The sequence below is a fragment of the Patiria miniata genome, unplaced genomic scaffold, assembly GCF_015706575.1.
Source record: "Patiria miniata isolate m_02_andy unplaced genomic scaffold, ASM1570657v1 HiC_scaffold_18, whole genome shotgun sequence".
NCBI lineage: Eukaryota > Metazoa > Echinodermata > Asteroidea > Valvatida > Asterinidae > Patiria > Patiria miniata.
In genome coordinates this window covers 3,307,781-3,323,434 of record NW_024037056.1, presented here as the reverse complement: position 1 = coordinate 3,323,434, position 15,654 = coordinate 3,307,781, and the positions used below count along the sequence as shown (strand labels likewise).

Here is a 15,654-nt window from a genome sequence, read left to right as displayed (position 1 = left end):
CTGGAGTGCTGAATGGTAACACATATTGAATGGTAACACCTTTAGTGGATAAAGGTTGGCTTGTGATAGGATCTTTAATACAGCCTCTGGTTTCAAAGGGCGAAACTCTGAAGAGCCGTTCATAAAAGACATGTATACCGCTCTGTATCCTATGGTACACCTTAATAAGCCATGGGTCACATTTTACCTCAAATCATGGGTTTTTTTGTGTTTTTTTGCCCTAATACCTATCAGGATCACAATTGGCACATTTCTGGTTTCAAAATGAAACGTTTGCTACTGTTTCCGACTCCGTAAACTACAAGACTCAACAACACTTACCACACCCATCTGTACCAAATCGATCGGCCAGGGTGCCTTTTGGTTATTTTGGCCCCCATCTGCGGAACAAGCTTTTGTTAAGAAATCCGCCAGTCTGACTCAGTGACATTTTGGAAACTTTTTAAGACAACTATTCAGAGCTCATTAAATAATACTTTGGACTTTTTTGCCAAGCACCTTGATCCAGCTTTGTTTAGGATATGTGCGCTTATATATAAGAACCTTATATTGTTATTACTATAACTGGAATTGGTGCAGTCATTTTTGACTTGGAACAAGTGTCAGTTTCGACCCAGAAAAGTATTAGGCCAAATACAACCAAGATTCCGGGTTAATCTAAGGGACTTTTTGTAGTGTAACAAAAAGTTACCCCTGGCGAACAACAATAATTGTCGACGTTCTGCAGTGAAATCATTGTCTGCATGGGTCTCAATGGTCTAGTGCTACCAACATTCGACAAAAAAATGCCCCAAACACGTTCACTTTATTGCTGATTTTGTGTTTAAAAGGGTTCCATACATTTATAGCACCTTCACGAAAATACACACGGTCTAAAGAAAAATACTTAAATTATACCCCACCACGCATCGGATTTACTTAAAGTGCTACAAAATATCTGTCATGCATGTTTCGTTTGCATGGACTACCTTTACAATTGTAGCCGATTTTGTTTCTCAAAAAAGTGCGACATCTCTCCAACGCACCGATCACCGAATTCGGCCTTTGTTCCCTTTTGGGAAAATTTGACCTTGTTTATTCGAACCGATGTGAAAACGGTCACTGTTTACTTTGACGCCCCACACCCGTAGACTTTGGCTACTATCTGAGTCACGTGACTGGTACCACCATGCACCCATAGAAAAGCCGTATGGTTGTTTAAACCCTTAATTTCCCGAGGTCTTGGTCATTTGAGGGTAAGAAGTTGAAACGAGAAGTCGCAATACACATCTACCTCATTTTTGGTAAGTGGACTGATTATTTTAAAGGTTTCAATACGTGCTCAAAAGTGTGCACCGGTATATTGAACTGAGAGCCTATCCTAATGCTAAAAAAAACCTGAACAGCATTTTCAAAATTACGAATTCATTGGCTCGCTATTCGTCTAAATTGCTTCTTTGTTTTCTTTCTTTTTATTTCTTGAACGCTCTTGTGCCGTGATTGGGATACAACATCGCAATTGTAATATTGTTTACGAGAATGAATAGTGTCTATACAAAGGGGATACTGATGGTCCCCATATTCTTTGAGGGTTGCAAATAGGAATAAATATGTGCTTGGTCGGTATTAAACACTTTGTTTCGACAGGCTGATAATGACCCTGCAAAACTGCTCACAGACTGGATGGACCTGAAATAAACAAATCAAAAAATTGATTTCATCCTTTGCAAGGCCTCTGAAGAAGTCCTTCCTAAGACTGAAATATTAGGCCACTCTAATTTTGTTTTATTTCTTTGATTTTTTGATAGAATTACTAATCGTCAAACATGTTGCGGTCGGCTATTGCTCTAGCCGTCTTGGTCGGCTTAGTTTCCCCGGTGACGTCACAGGAAACGGTTCAGGTTACTTTCACAGCAGGCCGGGTGGAGGGCTACAAGTTGGACGTTTTGGGTAAAAAGGTGGATGCCTTTCTTGGCATTCCGTACGCAGAGGCTCCCGTGGGAGCACGCCGCTTTAAAGCCCCGACAGCCAAGGCGACTTGGAGTGCTGTCATGGACGCCAAAGTGTTTGGGAGCAGCTGCGCCCAGCTAGGCATGGCAATGCCACCAGATCCACCAGCCTTGGATGGTCAAGAAGATTGTCTGTTCTTGAATGTGTGGGCGCCCTCCCCGTCGCAGGCTGGCACACCTGTCTTAGTCTGGATCCATGGCGGAGGTTACAGCAGGGGTACGGCGTCTACTGATGACACCAACGGCAAGATCTTTGCAGCGGAGGCGGGGGTGATCGTTGTGTCCATGAACTACCGATTGGGTGCGATGGGGTTCTTGGCTTTGGGTCCTGAGACAGCTCCGGGTAACGTGGGTCTCATGGACCAGGCCCTGGCCCTACAGTGGGTGCAAGACAACATCGCGGCGGTGGGAGGCGATCCAGACCAGGTTACCATATTCGGGCAGAGTAACGGCGCTAGCGACGTTGGGATACACATGATGGCACCGACGAGCAGGGAGTTGTTTAAGCAGGCAGCCCTTCAGGGTGGCTCGGCATTAGCTAGCTGGGACTACGGCACCATGGAAGGTGGGATCGGGTTCGCAAACGCCCTGGCCAAGAAACTCGCCTGCGACGTGAACAACGACGGTGAGATGCTGACCCCTGAAGAAGTTCTCACATGTATCAGTCTTGTTGAAATCAGGACCATTCTGGATAATCAAGAGATTCCGGCTGGTGCTTTCAACACTCCGTGGAAGCCAGTGATTGACGGGACTTACATCACGGAAGACCCGATGGTATCCATCAGGACCGGCAACATCAAGAAATGTTCGGTACTCATAGGTTCCAACAGGAACGAAGCTGCGTTCTTCGTGAATCGCGCCGACGGTTTCAACGACACGGGGATGACGCCTGCCAACTTCGTCTCCAGCATCAAGTTTCTTTTCCCAGACGCCAATCCGTTCGGCGTAGATGCCATCGAGTTTGAGTACACTCCGTGGGAGGAACCCGCCAACGGTGCCGGGGCGGGACTGCGGGACGCCACCGTGCTGACTATGACGGATGTGATCTTCAAGTGCCCAGGTACCACCTTCGCCCTCGGCTGCGCCGCCGTCGACCAGGCCGTGTATTTCTACCAGTTTGGCCAGAGGCCATCCATCAGCTTTTGGGCACCATGGATGGGAGTGGTACACGGAGACGAGAATAACTACATCTTCGGCCGTCCGCTCGACCCAACGGTTGTGGGTTACACCGACGAGGAGAAGGAATTCAGCCGAATGATGCTGAACCACTGGGCCAACTTTGCCAAAACAGGGTAAGTTGACTAAACACTGTGGTCAATGTGGTCTGAGTCTAATGTATAATGTTTAAATCTAAAAGACAAAGTGTGTGTTGTTTACCAACTTGGTGGGGGAAAAAACCTTCTATTTGCCTGCGTTGTATTACAACTTCATAATGACATATACTTCATATGTGACATGATTAAACAAAATTAAAGGTTGGAATTTAAAAAAATACTTGTCATATTAAAATCGGACATCCTTATTTTAATACCTTGCATTTAAATAATGACCACTTCATACACTAACAACTCAAATTTCAATTTTAGACTTTGAAGGTCATCATTGTTGCCTATAAGTCAAAGACTTGTTTCTGTATTTCTGATCAAGTTCCTCAAAATTATGTCTCCGTTTGTAATTGGCCTCAGTTGAACTACGGCGTAATATTGACACAATAATATTTATCAGGGCACTTCACTTTGTTAAGATTGACAGTAGATTGTCACTATTGTGAAATTATTTGCCCAAGATAAAATTTCATTCAGAGCAGAGCTTTTTGTTACGATATTTTTTTTTCACCGTGGCTTAGTATTGAGAAACACGCCACTGATCTTTGGGTTCAGTAATATTACCATTTAGTTGACCCTTGCATGGTACAATACACCAAGCAGTTATTTATTGTGGGATTTTCGTTATTGTAAATGGATTGTAAAATTAAAATAAATTGCAAGGGTTTATGGAGCGTTTTCCATTGTATGAACAATCTCAAAGCGACTTACAATTATTCCCCCGTTCATCAGACGACCACGAGGCAGCCGATACCTGCATGTACATTTTGTCCTCTACCTTCACAGGTACCCATTCATACTCCTGGGTGGAGAGAGGCAAGTGTCTTGCCAAGGCACAAACACCATGTTCCTGATCCTGGCAGGGTTCAAACCCACGCACCATCCTATATGAGTCAGACACCGTAACCATTAGACCATGACATTCCGTCTAAACCACTGATCCATGGCAATATTGGAGATCTCATCCAAAATCTGTTGAAGATTTCGCCTGCCACGTGGAAGTAATAAAAAATAACGAACATTCTGATTGTCAGGAAACCAATGATCATAAAACAATTGCAGTACATTTAATTAACCTTAATTTAATTTCATTTAATGTCTATTTAATATGCATTCTTCCATGCAATGTATGTAAATCCTCTATTAACCAGTAAAATTCTTTCAACGGCCATCGAAACAGCCTTTTTCGGATTCATGGATTCCATGATTACATTTCCATAAACATTATCGTGCCCGGTATCTTCGCATTTTAGAAGAAAGTATCTTCTCCAAAGCAATTCCCCGTTTTTTTCTCAATGTTACCCTTAATTGTTGCAACAACATGGCGGCGTGTCGCATGCACAGGCTTGAGTGACGTCATCGGTATATCAGTCTGCTGCCACCGAGCGTTCACATGTCTTTCGTTTTTCCCGAACAGTGACCCCAACAAGGCAGCCGTTGATGACCCCGATGGCCCCTGGCCCGTGTACACCACCGACCAGAAGCAGTATCTTCTCCTTGATGCCAGGATCGTGAACGACACCTACGACGTCATGATTGGGCCAGACAGCCAGCATTGTGCATTCTGGAAGAGTTACTACCCAACACTTCAGAGAAAGACAGGTCAGATCAAAAAAAGTGTTTCTGTAATCTTAAAATCGACTTGCCTCAAGTAGACCGAAAGAGGGCGCTATCATCTTTGAATTTACAATTTCTTTATGTGAATGAGTGTTCCTTCACCTACTTGAATCTCTTTTGCTCCCTTTCGCTTTGTGAAAAAAATGAGGTCAAAAAGAGATGCAACTTTAATACACGTCTTCAACTTGGTCGACAGAGGGCGCTCACACAAAGGAACACAAAACAGTTGTCGAACGCTGTGACAAGGGACAATTCAGAGTGTTCTCTTTACATGAACGTGGTTTAATAGGGCCCAACTTTCAAATCCTCGTTGCTATAAGTCCCAGTAAGGTTTGTCCTGAATGAGCTTTCTGATTTTGATTTTCTTTCCTGTTACTTATTTTTCTTTTATTTTCAGGAGAACTTGACGAACTAGAGACCGATTGGAAGAACCAATTCGCAGAGTGGAGTAACGACATCACTGATTGGAAAGACGAGTTCAAAAAATACAAAGACGGCACGCAATGCGATTAGTTCGGTGGGATATTGGCCTGGCGGTCTTGCTGGCAGTGAGGGCGTGCTTCTAGTTCAGTACTGAATGGTTGGTTGGTTTAGCCAACAGAACTACGAAAAACTCTAAATCAGTAATATGTGTGTGTGCTTTGTTTATGAGAATTACCAGTCAAAACATAGAGATTAGAATAAAACTGATATATGGAATTGACAATTTTAGAAAGTCGGAGGCCGGATGGGGTTTCCCCGTGATTTTCTGTTGAAGATTTATAGGGAGTTTTCACTCGTCCCTTAATCAACGAGTTATTTTGCTTAACGTTATTTTGTACTTGTAGATTGCACACATGCATCCACTCAGCTCAGAAGCTAAAGAAAAAAATCAAGTTTACTTAGATAACATTTAAAAGGAAATAAATTGTCCTATTTATTGACGTTTGTTTTATTTTTTAGGTTTACACATATCTAGCTAAAGACGTAGCTGAAAATGTGTTAGTATTTTTTATTTATTACGTCCGCGTCCCTCAAACATAGTATCTTGTGCGCAAACTCAGATGGCTCTAATAAAATGGGTCTGCTGCCACCAAGCGGCAATTTTCACTCCAACAAATGTTTTGCTCTAAGGTAGCAGACCAGTAAATAAACTTCCATAGACCCCAATGGTAAATGCTCCCACTTCAACAATTCGGGAAAAATACTCACAACTCTCCAAGGTGTTCGAGACACACATCAAATTAAAGCTTATTTCATCATTTTTCATTTTCTGTTCAATTTACGGGGGTCAACTGATGACTTTTAGGAGAAATTTCAATCTGAAGACGATCACCCCTGAAAATAGTCCTGAAGCCCATCGCCATTTTGAAAAACGATGCCTACACTCCATTGCAAAATAGAGCGCTTTTAGGGTCCAAATTACATCCAATTTACACAGAACTGCAAGCTCCCAGTCCTGTGCACGGCTTCCACCCATAGTTTTTACAAACCCTCAAGTTCATGGCCCACAGCATGCTCAAATACCGAAGATTTTGAGGGCATGCAAATCGCGATTTGGCCGGCGCAGGCAATTTCGGACCGATTTACTGGTCTGCACCGCTAAAAGCAACCACCAACCAAAATTGTTTGGACTTTGGAAATGTGATTTATTTCTATGATGTCCTCAGGAAGAACTACACTGGTCAGGCAAAGAACTGCTACTATATCATGAGAAAGACTGCAAATTGATTCATAGTGTTTTAGTGCACATGCACACCATTAAGTTGGGATGGGATTTGAGTAATTAAACAGGGCGCCCTCCGTCGACACCTTTCGGTTTCCTGACTGTGAATTTCTCCATTTTTGCAATCTGTATTTTACTATGACATTCATTGAATGGTTTAAGTTACATTGAGAAGATTAAAGGCAGTTTCCTGTACAAGGATATACAAGCTACCATCACCAGGGGCGTGGCTGAATAATAAAGAGGGGTGGAAACGTCTACTGCTGTAAACAGTTCTATACGTCATTTGTACACTTATTGCTTAAGTACATAATGCAGTATAATAATCGAGTATCAAGTTTGTACATATCAGTATAAAATATTACCAAAAACATTCACAATCGACTATAATATTTGTTTTTATATGAGAAATGTGTAAATGTACAAACACCGCACTAAAATCAATCCACACTGCACTTTACATGAATAATTAAATATTCATCACTTCAAGATCTAATTTACATATTTATATTACACGCAATAAATTGATTATTGATTGTAAATTCTACCACATCTGAGGTCTATCCCAGAAGTAATTAAAGGTAGTACGCGTACGCAGAAAGGAAAGAGTTAGATACTGAAGGTGCTTTCACACACAATGTCATTTTACATTTCACAAATTTAACTGTATTTTTGATAAGATACATGACTTCAATTCACGATAATATTGTGTTTTTTTTTTGGGGGCATAATTTTAACTGCATATTATTTTCTCACAGTGCTAATTACGTTCGTACATACTGAACAAAATTCCCTTGAATATTTAATTTGCAAATTTGAGTATTAAACTTTCAAATTTGAATATTTTCTTTATCACATTTTGACTTCAATTAATATTTCTTGTAAATTATTTAATGTAGAAGTATTTGTCCTTTCGGATAATCAGTGGCGGTACCGTCACTTGTTTCGGTTATATTTGACTTCCTACCGACCGTCATCCAACCCGTAAATCCTTTAATTTTTGTAGAATTATTTCTCCTTTTAGGATAAATTCAAACAGTGGCATCCTCGTTTTTGGTTATTTTTTTTCTTCCTCGGCATACCGACTGCCACCCAACGCACTACAACATGTCCCCAAAAAAATGTCCGTCTGACTGTTTTTGAAATAACTACAAGACCATAAAGTTTTTTTCACAACATGCTGGATTTTACACTGCTTACATAACACAGCACTGAAATTCATTAAGGCAAGGAACTTGGTCACATTGTCCAAAAATGTTGTTGTGATCAATTTACAATTGTGTAGCGATGCATTACTGAAATTAAATGAAACTCACAGGGATTTAGGCCAAAGATAAGGAGTATCTGCACAAACAAAAAAATTCAAAATTGACTTCATGGTTTTATAGTTATTCCCCAAAATAGTCAGACGGGCACTTTTTTGGGACATATTGTAGAATAAATCTTCAAAACAATCCGATTTCACTCTTTCGTCGATATTTACACGATAAAAAGTTTGACACAAATACCATTATTGCTTTCTTCTAAAACATCAAAATTTGAAGTTATAATACTTAATGTAAAATTCAATAACCTGTTATAAGTTGTCATATACAATACTACCATTTTGTACAAAATTTACAAAATGTGTGAAAAAAATTGACTGTTAGGCTACTCTACAGAACGATAGCATATATTTTCGTGAAAATTTAAAATTGCAACACGTACAAAAGAAAGACAATTGCCATCAATGTTACATCCACAGAAACACAAACATTATATAAACGTGATACACATGAATATATAAGCGTGCAAAGGATATACGTGCAAAGACTGGACGACTGCTGAAGTTAAAAGTATAGATACGTTATTTAATGTGGACATTATGATTATATCAGATGTTGACTTGACATGGTAAACCGCACCAATTTTGTGTGCTCATTCTCTCGTTGCATTACATTATTGGAGTAGGTTTATTGTGAAATTTCGTCATGGAGTTTTGAGGAGTAAGCGAGTGTTAAAGATGCTAGTTGTAATTTCCGTGTTACACTTGAAAGAATACGGGATCCGCCATTTTAAAGTTATCGAGGTGATACAATAATTAATTAATACATTGTTCACTTTTTTCAGCCAGGTTTCAATATGGAGGCCCGGAGAACCTGATACATGTAAGTCGTTTCGGTTTCATGCGAATTCTTGTGTCAACCAAAGTGATAATTGAGTTATCACAGATCATCGCAAGTCAATCACAAGTCACCACAAGTCCACACACTGAGTCATCATAAGTCAATCACAAGTCGTCATAAGTCATCATAAACCAATTACAAGCCATCTATTATCAAATAAAGTTACGAACTGTAACAAAGTCACTCCTTTGTCGGTGCTTGTCCCCTGTTGTGCGTATACTCGTGACCTGGCTTGCGATCTGACTTGTGATTGGCTCGATTACGACACAGACTCGACCGTTGATTGGTTGGATTTCCCCACCACCGCCTTTATTCAGTGATTGCGGTCATCGCACTGTCTCCCATTGATGTAGCTGTCAAACTCGGCCTTCCAGTTCACCATATACTTCGTGCTCCAGTCGTTGAATTGCTGCTTCCATTTTCTTTCTGCTTCGCTGATGTCACCTTTATTTTTAGAGGGGGGACATAAAAAGAGATGCATTTAATGGGTGATTGTTGTTAATGTTCGGGGTGCAAATGTCTACCAAGCCACGCCTACCCCTTCCCCCATAGTCTAACACCCCTAACCCAAACCGTCCCCGCTGACACAAGACAAGAAACCTTGCTGAGCTTTATTTGTCCAAATATTTTGATCATTTCTGTTTCAAAAATTTGCCTCACCATTTGCAGCGACACTCCTCGATGACATAATAAAGCAATAAATAACACTGGCGATATCTATTACAAGACCACCAGTTTTAAATTACCCCGGTGCGGTGTATAGGCTATACAAGTATTTGTAAAGTCATAGTCGGGTAACCGCAGGAGGGCAGGCTTTATAAAAGCGAAAGGGTAACCACGAGAGGGCGGGCTTGATCAATGCCGCCATCTTTACCTGTTTGTGTGACGAGAGTTGGTAGGTAGTCCCTCCAGAAAGCACACTGCTTGGCCCGTGGACCACGCCCGATGAAGACGTCACCGCTGACGATGCTCTTGTTCAGCGTGAAGAATTCCTGGCGCTCGACGGTGTAGAGCGGCCAGTCTCCTTCCGGGTCGTCCTCTTTCGCCTTATTTGGATTTCTAGAATGCCAAAAGGTGATTGATTAATCACGAATAATCACAATTATAAGGCTTTCTTCAACACAGAATTGTCTTCAAACAATCTATTATGTACCATGAATTGACTAGTTCTTTGAATTAGAATTCGTATTGTTTAACCTTTTTTGTCAGTGACTAGTGAGTACATTACTTTACCAGCAATGTGCACACACTGTCGTGAATTTCTATACGCCGGAGGACAATGCTTTGTGTTTCCCATTGTCCCCGTAATATAACACTCTTCCATAGACTAAGCACGTAACCGTACGATCCAGGACCGTTTGAACAAAAGACTCAGCTCTCGAGGACTGAAAGGATCGTTTGTTCTCCCTTTGTGTATCTGTCCTCTATCGTAAAGCCACATAGGCCGACAGTATAACGGGGTATGTTTGGTCGAAATGTCTTTTGTTGTTATATTTCATGTATGCATGTATCATTGAGTTTCCACCCCTATTTCTTCTTGGTATAGCCGTAATCTCCAGTGGTCTTTTCCCGGGCCCTGAGATGGACAGCCTTCTTGAAAAAATAAGTGTTTCTATCACGTGATAGTCTGGTACACGGCCGGCTCATGAATGATCACTACAACATGTCGAGAATACACGTATCTCCGTTCATTGTTACACAGGGGTCCCTGAGCATACAGTGACCTCCATTTGATACCGAACCACTCAGTGTAAAATGGCTCATTTCCCCCTCGTCCAGACATTATCTAACCTTTTAGCTTCCTCCCCCTGCAGCCATAACTCATTATTAACCGCTCTATTCCCGCACCACCTTAACAGAAAGATCTAGATCTACGCGGTATTGATTTTGGCGCGCGCGCCAATATTTTCCCGCGTTTTCCCGCCCTGCTGTCAGCTATAAGCATAACCTTGGCCAATCGATAGCCGAGTCTCAACGGCCCTTCTTTTTTTCCCCGCGGACTTGGAAAGGTCACCAAGGGTAACTGCCATCAGTTTCTCTGAATACAGTCTAACGACCATCGGTTACCTCTTGAGTAAGTGACGTCTGTAACCTTTCCAGCTAGCATGGCCTTTTAGGGGAAACTAAAGCCGAGCATCTCGAAAAGGCAATCTAAGGAGATACTTGGGTTTGGTCCAAATGAAACCTAAATGATTGTTGAATTGGTGTGCCCCTGAAAAGAGCATAAAATCATCCTAAATTCAAAAACAAAATTGAAGAACTATTTTGGTGTTAGAGTGAAAATTACGATTATCGGAGTGTTTTTGGTACATCTCCCCAGGGTCTACCCGATGTTCCCCAATACCTATGTACCCCCATACCTACCGGTATGTTCCCCAAAATCCTTAGGGTTGGGGTTAGGGTTAGGGTATTGAGGAACATAGGTATGTACCCCATCTCCCCATATATGTTTGGCTTTCAAAACCACAGTGTCAGATTCTCTGGGTGTGATGTAAATTTTGTCAAAAATGCACGTGCATTATAGGCCTAGGTGTATTGCGAAAAAAAAATTCAAAACTTCTTACCCCGTTCTTGCAAAGTTGGCCCAGTAATTCATCATTTTCCGACTGAGCTCGGCCTCAGCGCTGTTGTAACCGAACTCTGGGTGGAGGGGAATACCGAAGATGTACATGATCTCATCTCCGTGCAGCACCCCCATCCACTCGGGCCAGGGATTGTTTGAAGCCCGGTCCGTGAACCGGTAGTAATACACGGGGTTCTGGGCCGAGGCAGCGGCCATGGCCAGTTCGTAGGCAGGGCAACCGAAGATATGGTCCCCCACGGCTTGCTCCACGGCGTCCCGCAACGCCACGGGGTCGTCCGGACTCAACCAAGGGGTGTACTCAAAGTCTATGGCATTGATTCCAAACGTGTTCGCTTTTCGGAAGCAGTATTCGACGGCGTCCATGTACTGTTCTCGATTCAGATGGCTTTGGGAGAACTTTGAGATACCGGGTACTTCGTACACCATGAAAAATATGCCTTCGTTTTTGTTGCTGCCTACGATTACTTCGCAGTTCTTGAAAGCTCGCCTCTCCATCGCCGACTGAGGGCGCTCCGGTACGAAGGTACCGTCCACCACGGGAACGAACGGGAAATCAGCGAAGTCAAGGGTGACCCACTGCCATCTGAGAATGTCCACTACTTCCCTGGTCCTCATGCAGTCCACTATCTGGGGTGTGGTCAGTGCTTCACCACTCTGATCATCCAAGCAGTTAAGTTTCTCAGCCAGCGTAAGCCCTCGTCTCCTGCCTTCCTCCATTGTGTAGTACGCCCACGGAGCTACGGCCGATGCACTCTGCAATCCCACCCGTTGGAACAGGTGCTTGCTTACCGGTGAGATCATGTGGAACGCGATACTAGCGGCTCCCGAACTCTCTCCAAATATCGTGACTTGATCCGGATCCCCTCCAAATACGTGGATGTTATCCTGCACCCACTGAAGAGCGAGGGCCTGGTCACGAAGAGCTTGATTCCCCGGGGCGGAGGGATCGTCCATGGCTAGAAAACCCAACGCGGCAAGCCGGAAATTCATTGATACCACCACCAAGCCCTCTACTGCCGCTAGCGTCTTTCCATCATACACATCCAGGGACGACACACCGGCGAAGAAACCCCCACCGTAAATCCAGACCAACACTGGAGAGTTCACGGGACGAGGGTAGGGCACCCAGACGTTGAGATTCAGGCAGTCCTCGTTCAGCTCCACGTTCGGGTTCCACATCTCCGAGCCTTCGAACCCGGGGAAGTTTTCATCGGGTGCCTGAAAGCACCCGAAGCCGTAGTAGGAGGCGTTGAAAGTGTCCTGCCAGGGCACCCGGGGTACGGGGTTTCTGAACCGCAGCTCCCCCGCGGGCGCCTCGGCGTACGGTATCCCCAGGAAAGCATGCACGGTCTTGCCTAAGACTGACATCCGCTTGCCCATGATACGACCCGTAGAGATGGTCTCGATTGGGCCGAGGTCCTGCGTGCTCTGCGACGCAGTCAGCGTCCGCACCAGAATCAGGTAGAAAATAAATACGGCCATTTCCCAAGTCATACTTGTTTCAGTTTGAGTGAATCTCCCTTTAAAAAAATGAGGAAAATTGAGCTAACACTTTGTCCCGTAACAGAAGATTGTCATGTACCAATCCACAAAATGAATATAATTAACAGCAGATTGTCATGTACCAACTTACAAAATGAACATAATTTTTAATGAATATAACTTTTAATATATATAGAAATTATTTATCGTTAATTGATAAATATATCTTTGAGCATTATCTATGAGCAATAATCGCAATGCGAATAATTCTGCAATCCCAAATATATTAATTAAAATTAAAATTAAAACAGAGTGTTAATTAAATAAAAAACTTATGCTCCAGAAAACCAATTAATTATTATTTCGACGTACCTGGCCTTTTAGCGAAGAAAGCTGCAGCGCTTCCCACCGTCCAAAGGTGATTTCGGGCCCGCTGTAGATGTGACTGCCGTCCGCTCACCACCTCTTCATCGTGTCATGTCACGTGAGCGCTTGTCACCATGCCGACAGCCTAGTTACTGAAGAACCCACTTGGCTAACTGACGACTATATGAAGGATGTGAGCCCTGCTTGCCCGATGGCGGGTTAAGATATCCCTGCAACAGGAAAGAAACACAACAGTGAAAGCAATACGAAACGGAGTGCCGGTTCGTAGTTTACACAGCCCACGGGCGCCCATAGCGTGCAGGTGAATTGCATTTGGCGAAAGCTGAGACACCAGACCGGTGCGCCATGTGATTGAGTCCGCATGGGATTACGTCCTTCCGAATACTGGCCGTAATTGGATTGGCGGAAGGGTTGAATACTTTATTTTGATTGGCTGCTGTCTTTTCATACAGGGAAACCTTTTTAACAACTTGGAGTGTTACACATTAAAACATCAATAGTATAGAGACTGGTTCATTTTCGGCGCAAATGTGCAAACGCTTACTCAATGTTATGACTTCAAGGCAAGTTCAAGTACTCGTGCTGCGAATTATGCAAAAGTTGAACACATTTTGGCGATTGTGGATGATGAAACCATTCACCATTATTTTTCACCACGTTTTTTTGTTACTTTCACTCAAGATGACCAAATTTAACAGCCCACTGTGCGAAGCTGATTCTTTTAATACACAAAACATCCATCATCCACTGTTTGAACAGAATTTTAGGAAAGGTAAACTGAAAAGTTTTGATCGACCGATACAACGGCATCGTACTTCACTCCTGAGAAAAAAAGAATTACCAATAAATGCTACGTAGGTCGTAAAATATAACAACAGAAAGTCTCAATATCTGATCTGAGAATGACATCCCCTGGTTTGTCTTTTCCTTAAACAGTTCCAACCCAAGCACAGCTTGGTTTGACCATCAAAAAATTGCATCATCACATTTTAATTGATCACAGGTATTTTAAAGCTTCAACTTATTTCAGAGCTCGATTTTCTGTAGACTTGGTGCTGCAATTTACTTTCCTTCATGATTTGTTTTTCTCCACATCACCGCGGACAAACGACGTACTCCAGAATGAGGAAATTTCCATGCAGTTGGTAGTAATCATTAACTCGTATATTTCAGGACCCGCAACTGATGTTATTTATAAAGTTACACACCGGTAGAAGCGATCAGCGGTGTTTGGCGTTGGGGAGTTGGAGTGGGGGTCCAGATGGCATACGTGCTCGGTGAGCGGATGTGTCAGTTGATCGTCCCGTCATAGCCGGCCTTTTCTCCCCCTCGTCAAAGGGCAAGAATGGAGCCAGAACCCCGGCGGGGACGTAGCACGGTAAGCGGCGAGGCATGCCCCGGGAGGGCCGGCCTTAGGCCACGGGGGAGCGACCGGGCGTTTCTATTCCGGGCGCTCCGTGTGGCGTCACAGCCGTGTAGCGAAAATGCGTCACTGGTGTTGGGGTTCTCCGCGAGATTTACCGGCGTGGATGTATACGACTGCATAGCTTGGCACAGTGTAGACACATTCAAGATAGGCCGACAAGTTTAAACTTGGTTATCTTTTGGTTGTAGTAAATTCCTTTTTTTTTCAATCCAAGGCTTACACGGGCAATACCAAGAAAAGAACTTATCGATTGATACCGATGGTACCTTGAAAAAAGTTTAAGTATCTGTCCCAGCGGAGAGGCACGTACAGAAAATGCTTTCTCTGAAAGTTGCAATGTAGATTCAATTCCTAAATTTGGACCCTTGTGTTCCATAATGGCCTCTGTGGTTCCTCTACCCCGTGCTGTGCAATGCAGAAGTCATCCCGAATCCACCGTGCATCTCCAGATACAGAATGAGCTGAATCTATGAGCTACGTCATGCAAGAAGTGTCTTTGATTAGCTCTTGGACTTGATATTAAAACTGATTTTTATTGACAACACGTGTTCATTTCACTCATTTTATTGATTCCATATGGAAACTGGCATGGCGTTGCGCCCTTTGGTGACGTCTTCTTAATTCTAAGGAGATTAAAAAAATTATTGGTAGCCTTTCGAAACTCTTTCGATGAGAGTTGTAGTTAAAATAAAGAATCCATTTCGGAGAATAGGGTCAGGCATATTGGATTGACCAAATGTATGATCAATTCCAAGTAGCCTATTCTATGTCGAAATAGTTTCTCTTTTTACTTAACTTAATTCTGAAGTTTTGTTTCTTGACAACTATAGTTTCTTGTCATATACACAGGAAATCGTAGGTTTCTATAGCGTAACCCTTTCTTTTTATTTTGTTTTATTAAACAAGAAGTGTGAATCACAAAAATCCCATCTACCCAATTTTGCCGAAATTTTCTTGGAAACTCGAATTTAGCAA

General features: G+C 42.8%; 2 protein-coding genes across 2 annotated transcripts; one reads left to right on the top strand and one right to left on the bottom strand.

Annotated features, from left to right (window-relative positions):
* The first annotated feature begins 1,185 nt into the window (after window positions 1–1,185).
* On the top strand, window positions 1,186–6,027 carry LOC119724236 (cholinesterase 1-like). Its single transcript, XM_038195197.1, has 4 exons — window positions 1,186–1,283; window positions 1,788–3,280; window positions 4,731–4,915; window positions 5,328–6,027. The coding sequence occupies exons 2-4, from the start codon at window positions 1,806–1,808 to the stop codon at window positions 5,441–5,443; spliced, it is 1,776 nt and encodes a 591-aa protein (XP_038051125.1). The 5' UTR covers window positions 1,186–1,283; window positions 1,788–1,805; the 3' UTR covers window positions 5,444–6,027.
* A 2,449-nt stretch (window positions 6,028–8,476) lies between these two features.
* Window positions 8,477–13,455, bottom strand: LOC119724235 (cholinesterase 2-like). Its single transcript, XM_038195196.1, has 4 exons — window positions 13,239–13,455; window positions 11,365–12,904; window positions 9,675–9,859; window positions 8,477–9,244 (listed from the first exon to the last, which is right to left on the bottom strand). Exons 2-4 carry the CDS (start codon window positions 12,876–12,878, stop codon window positions 9,114–9,116), a joined length of 1,830 nt encoding a protein of 609 aa, XP_038051124.1. The 5' UTR covers window positions 12,879–12,904; window positions 13,239–13,455; the 3' UTR covers window positions 8,477–9,113.
* Window positions 13,456–15,654: the final 2,199 nt, after the last annotated feature.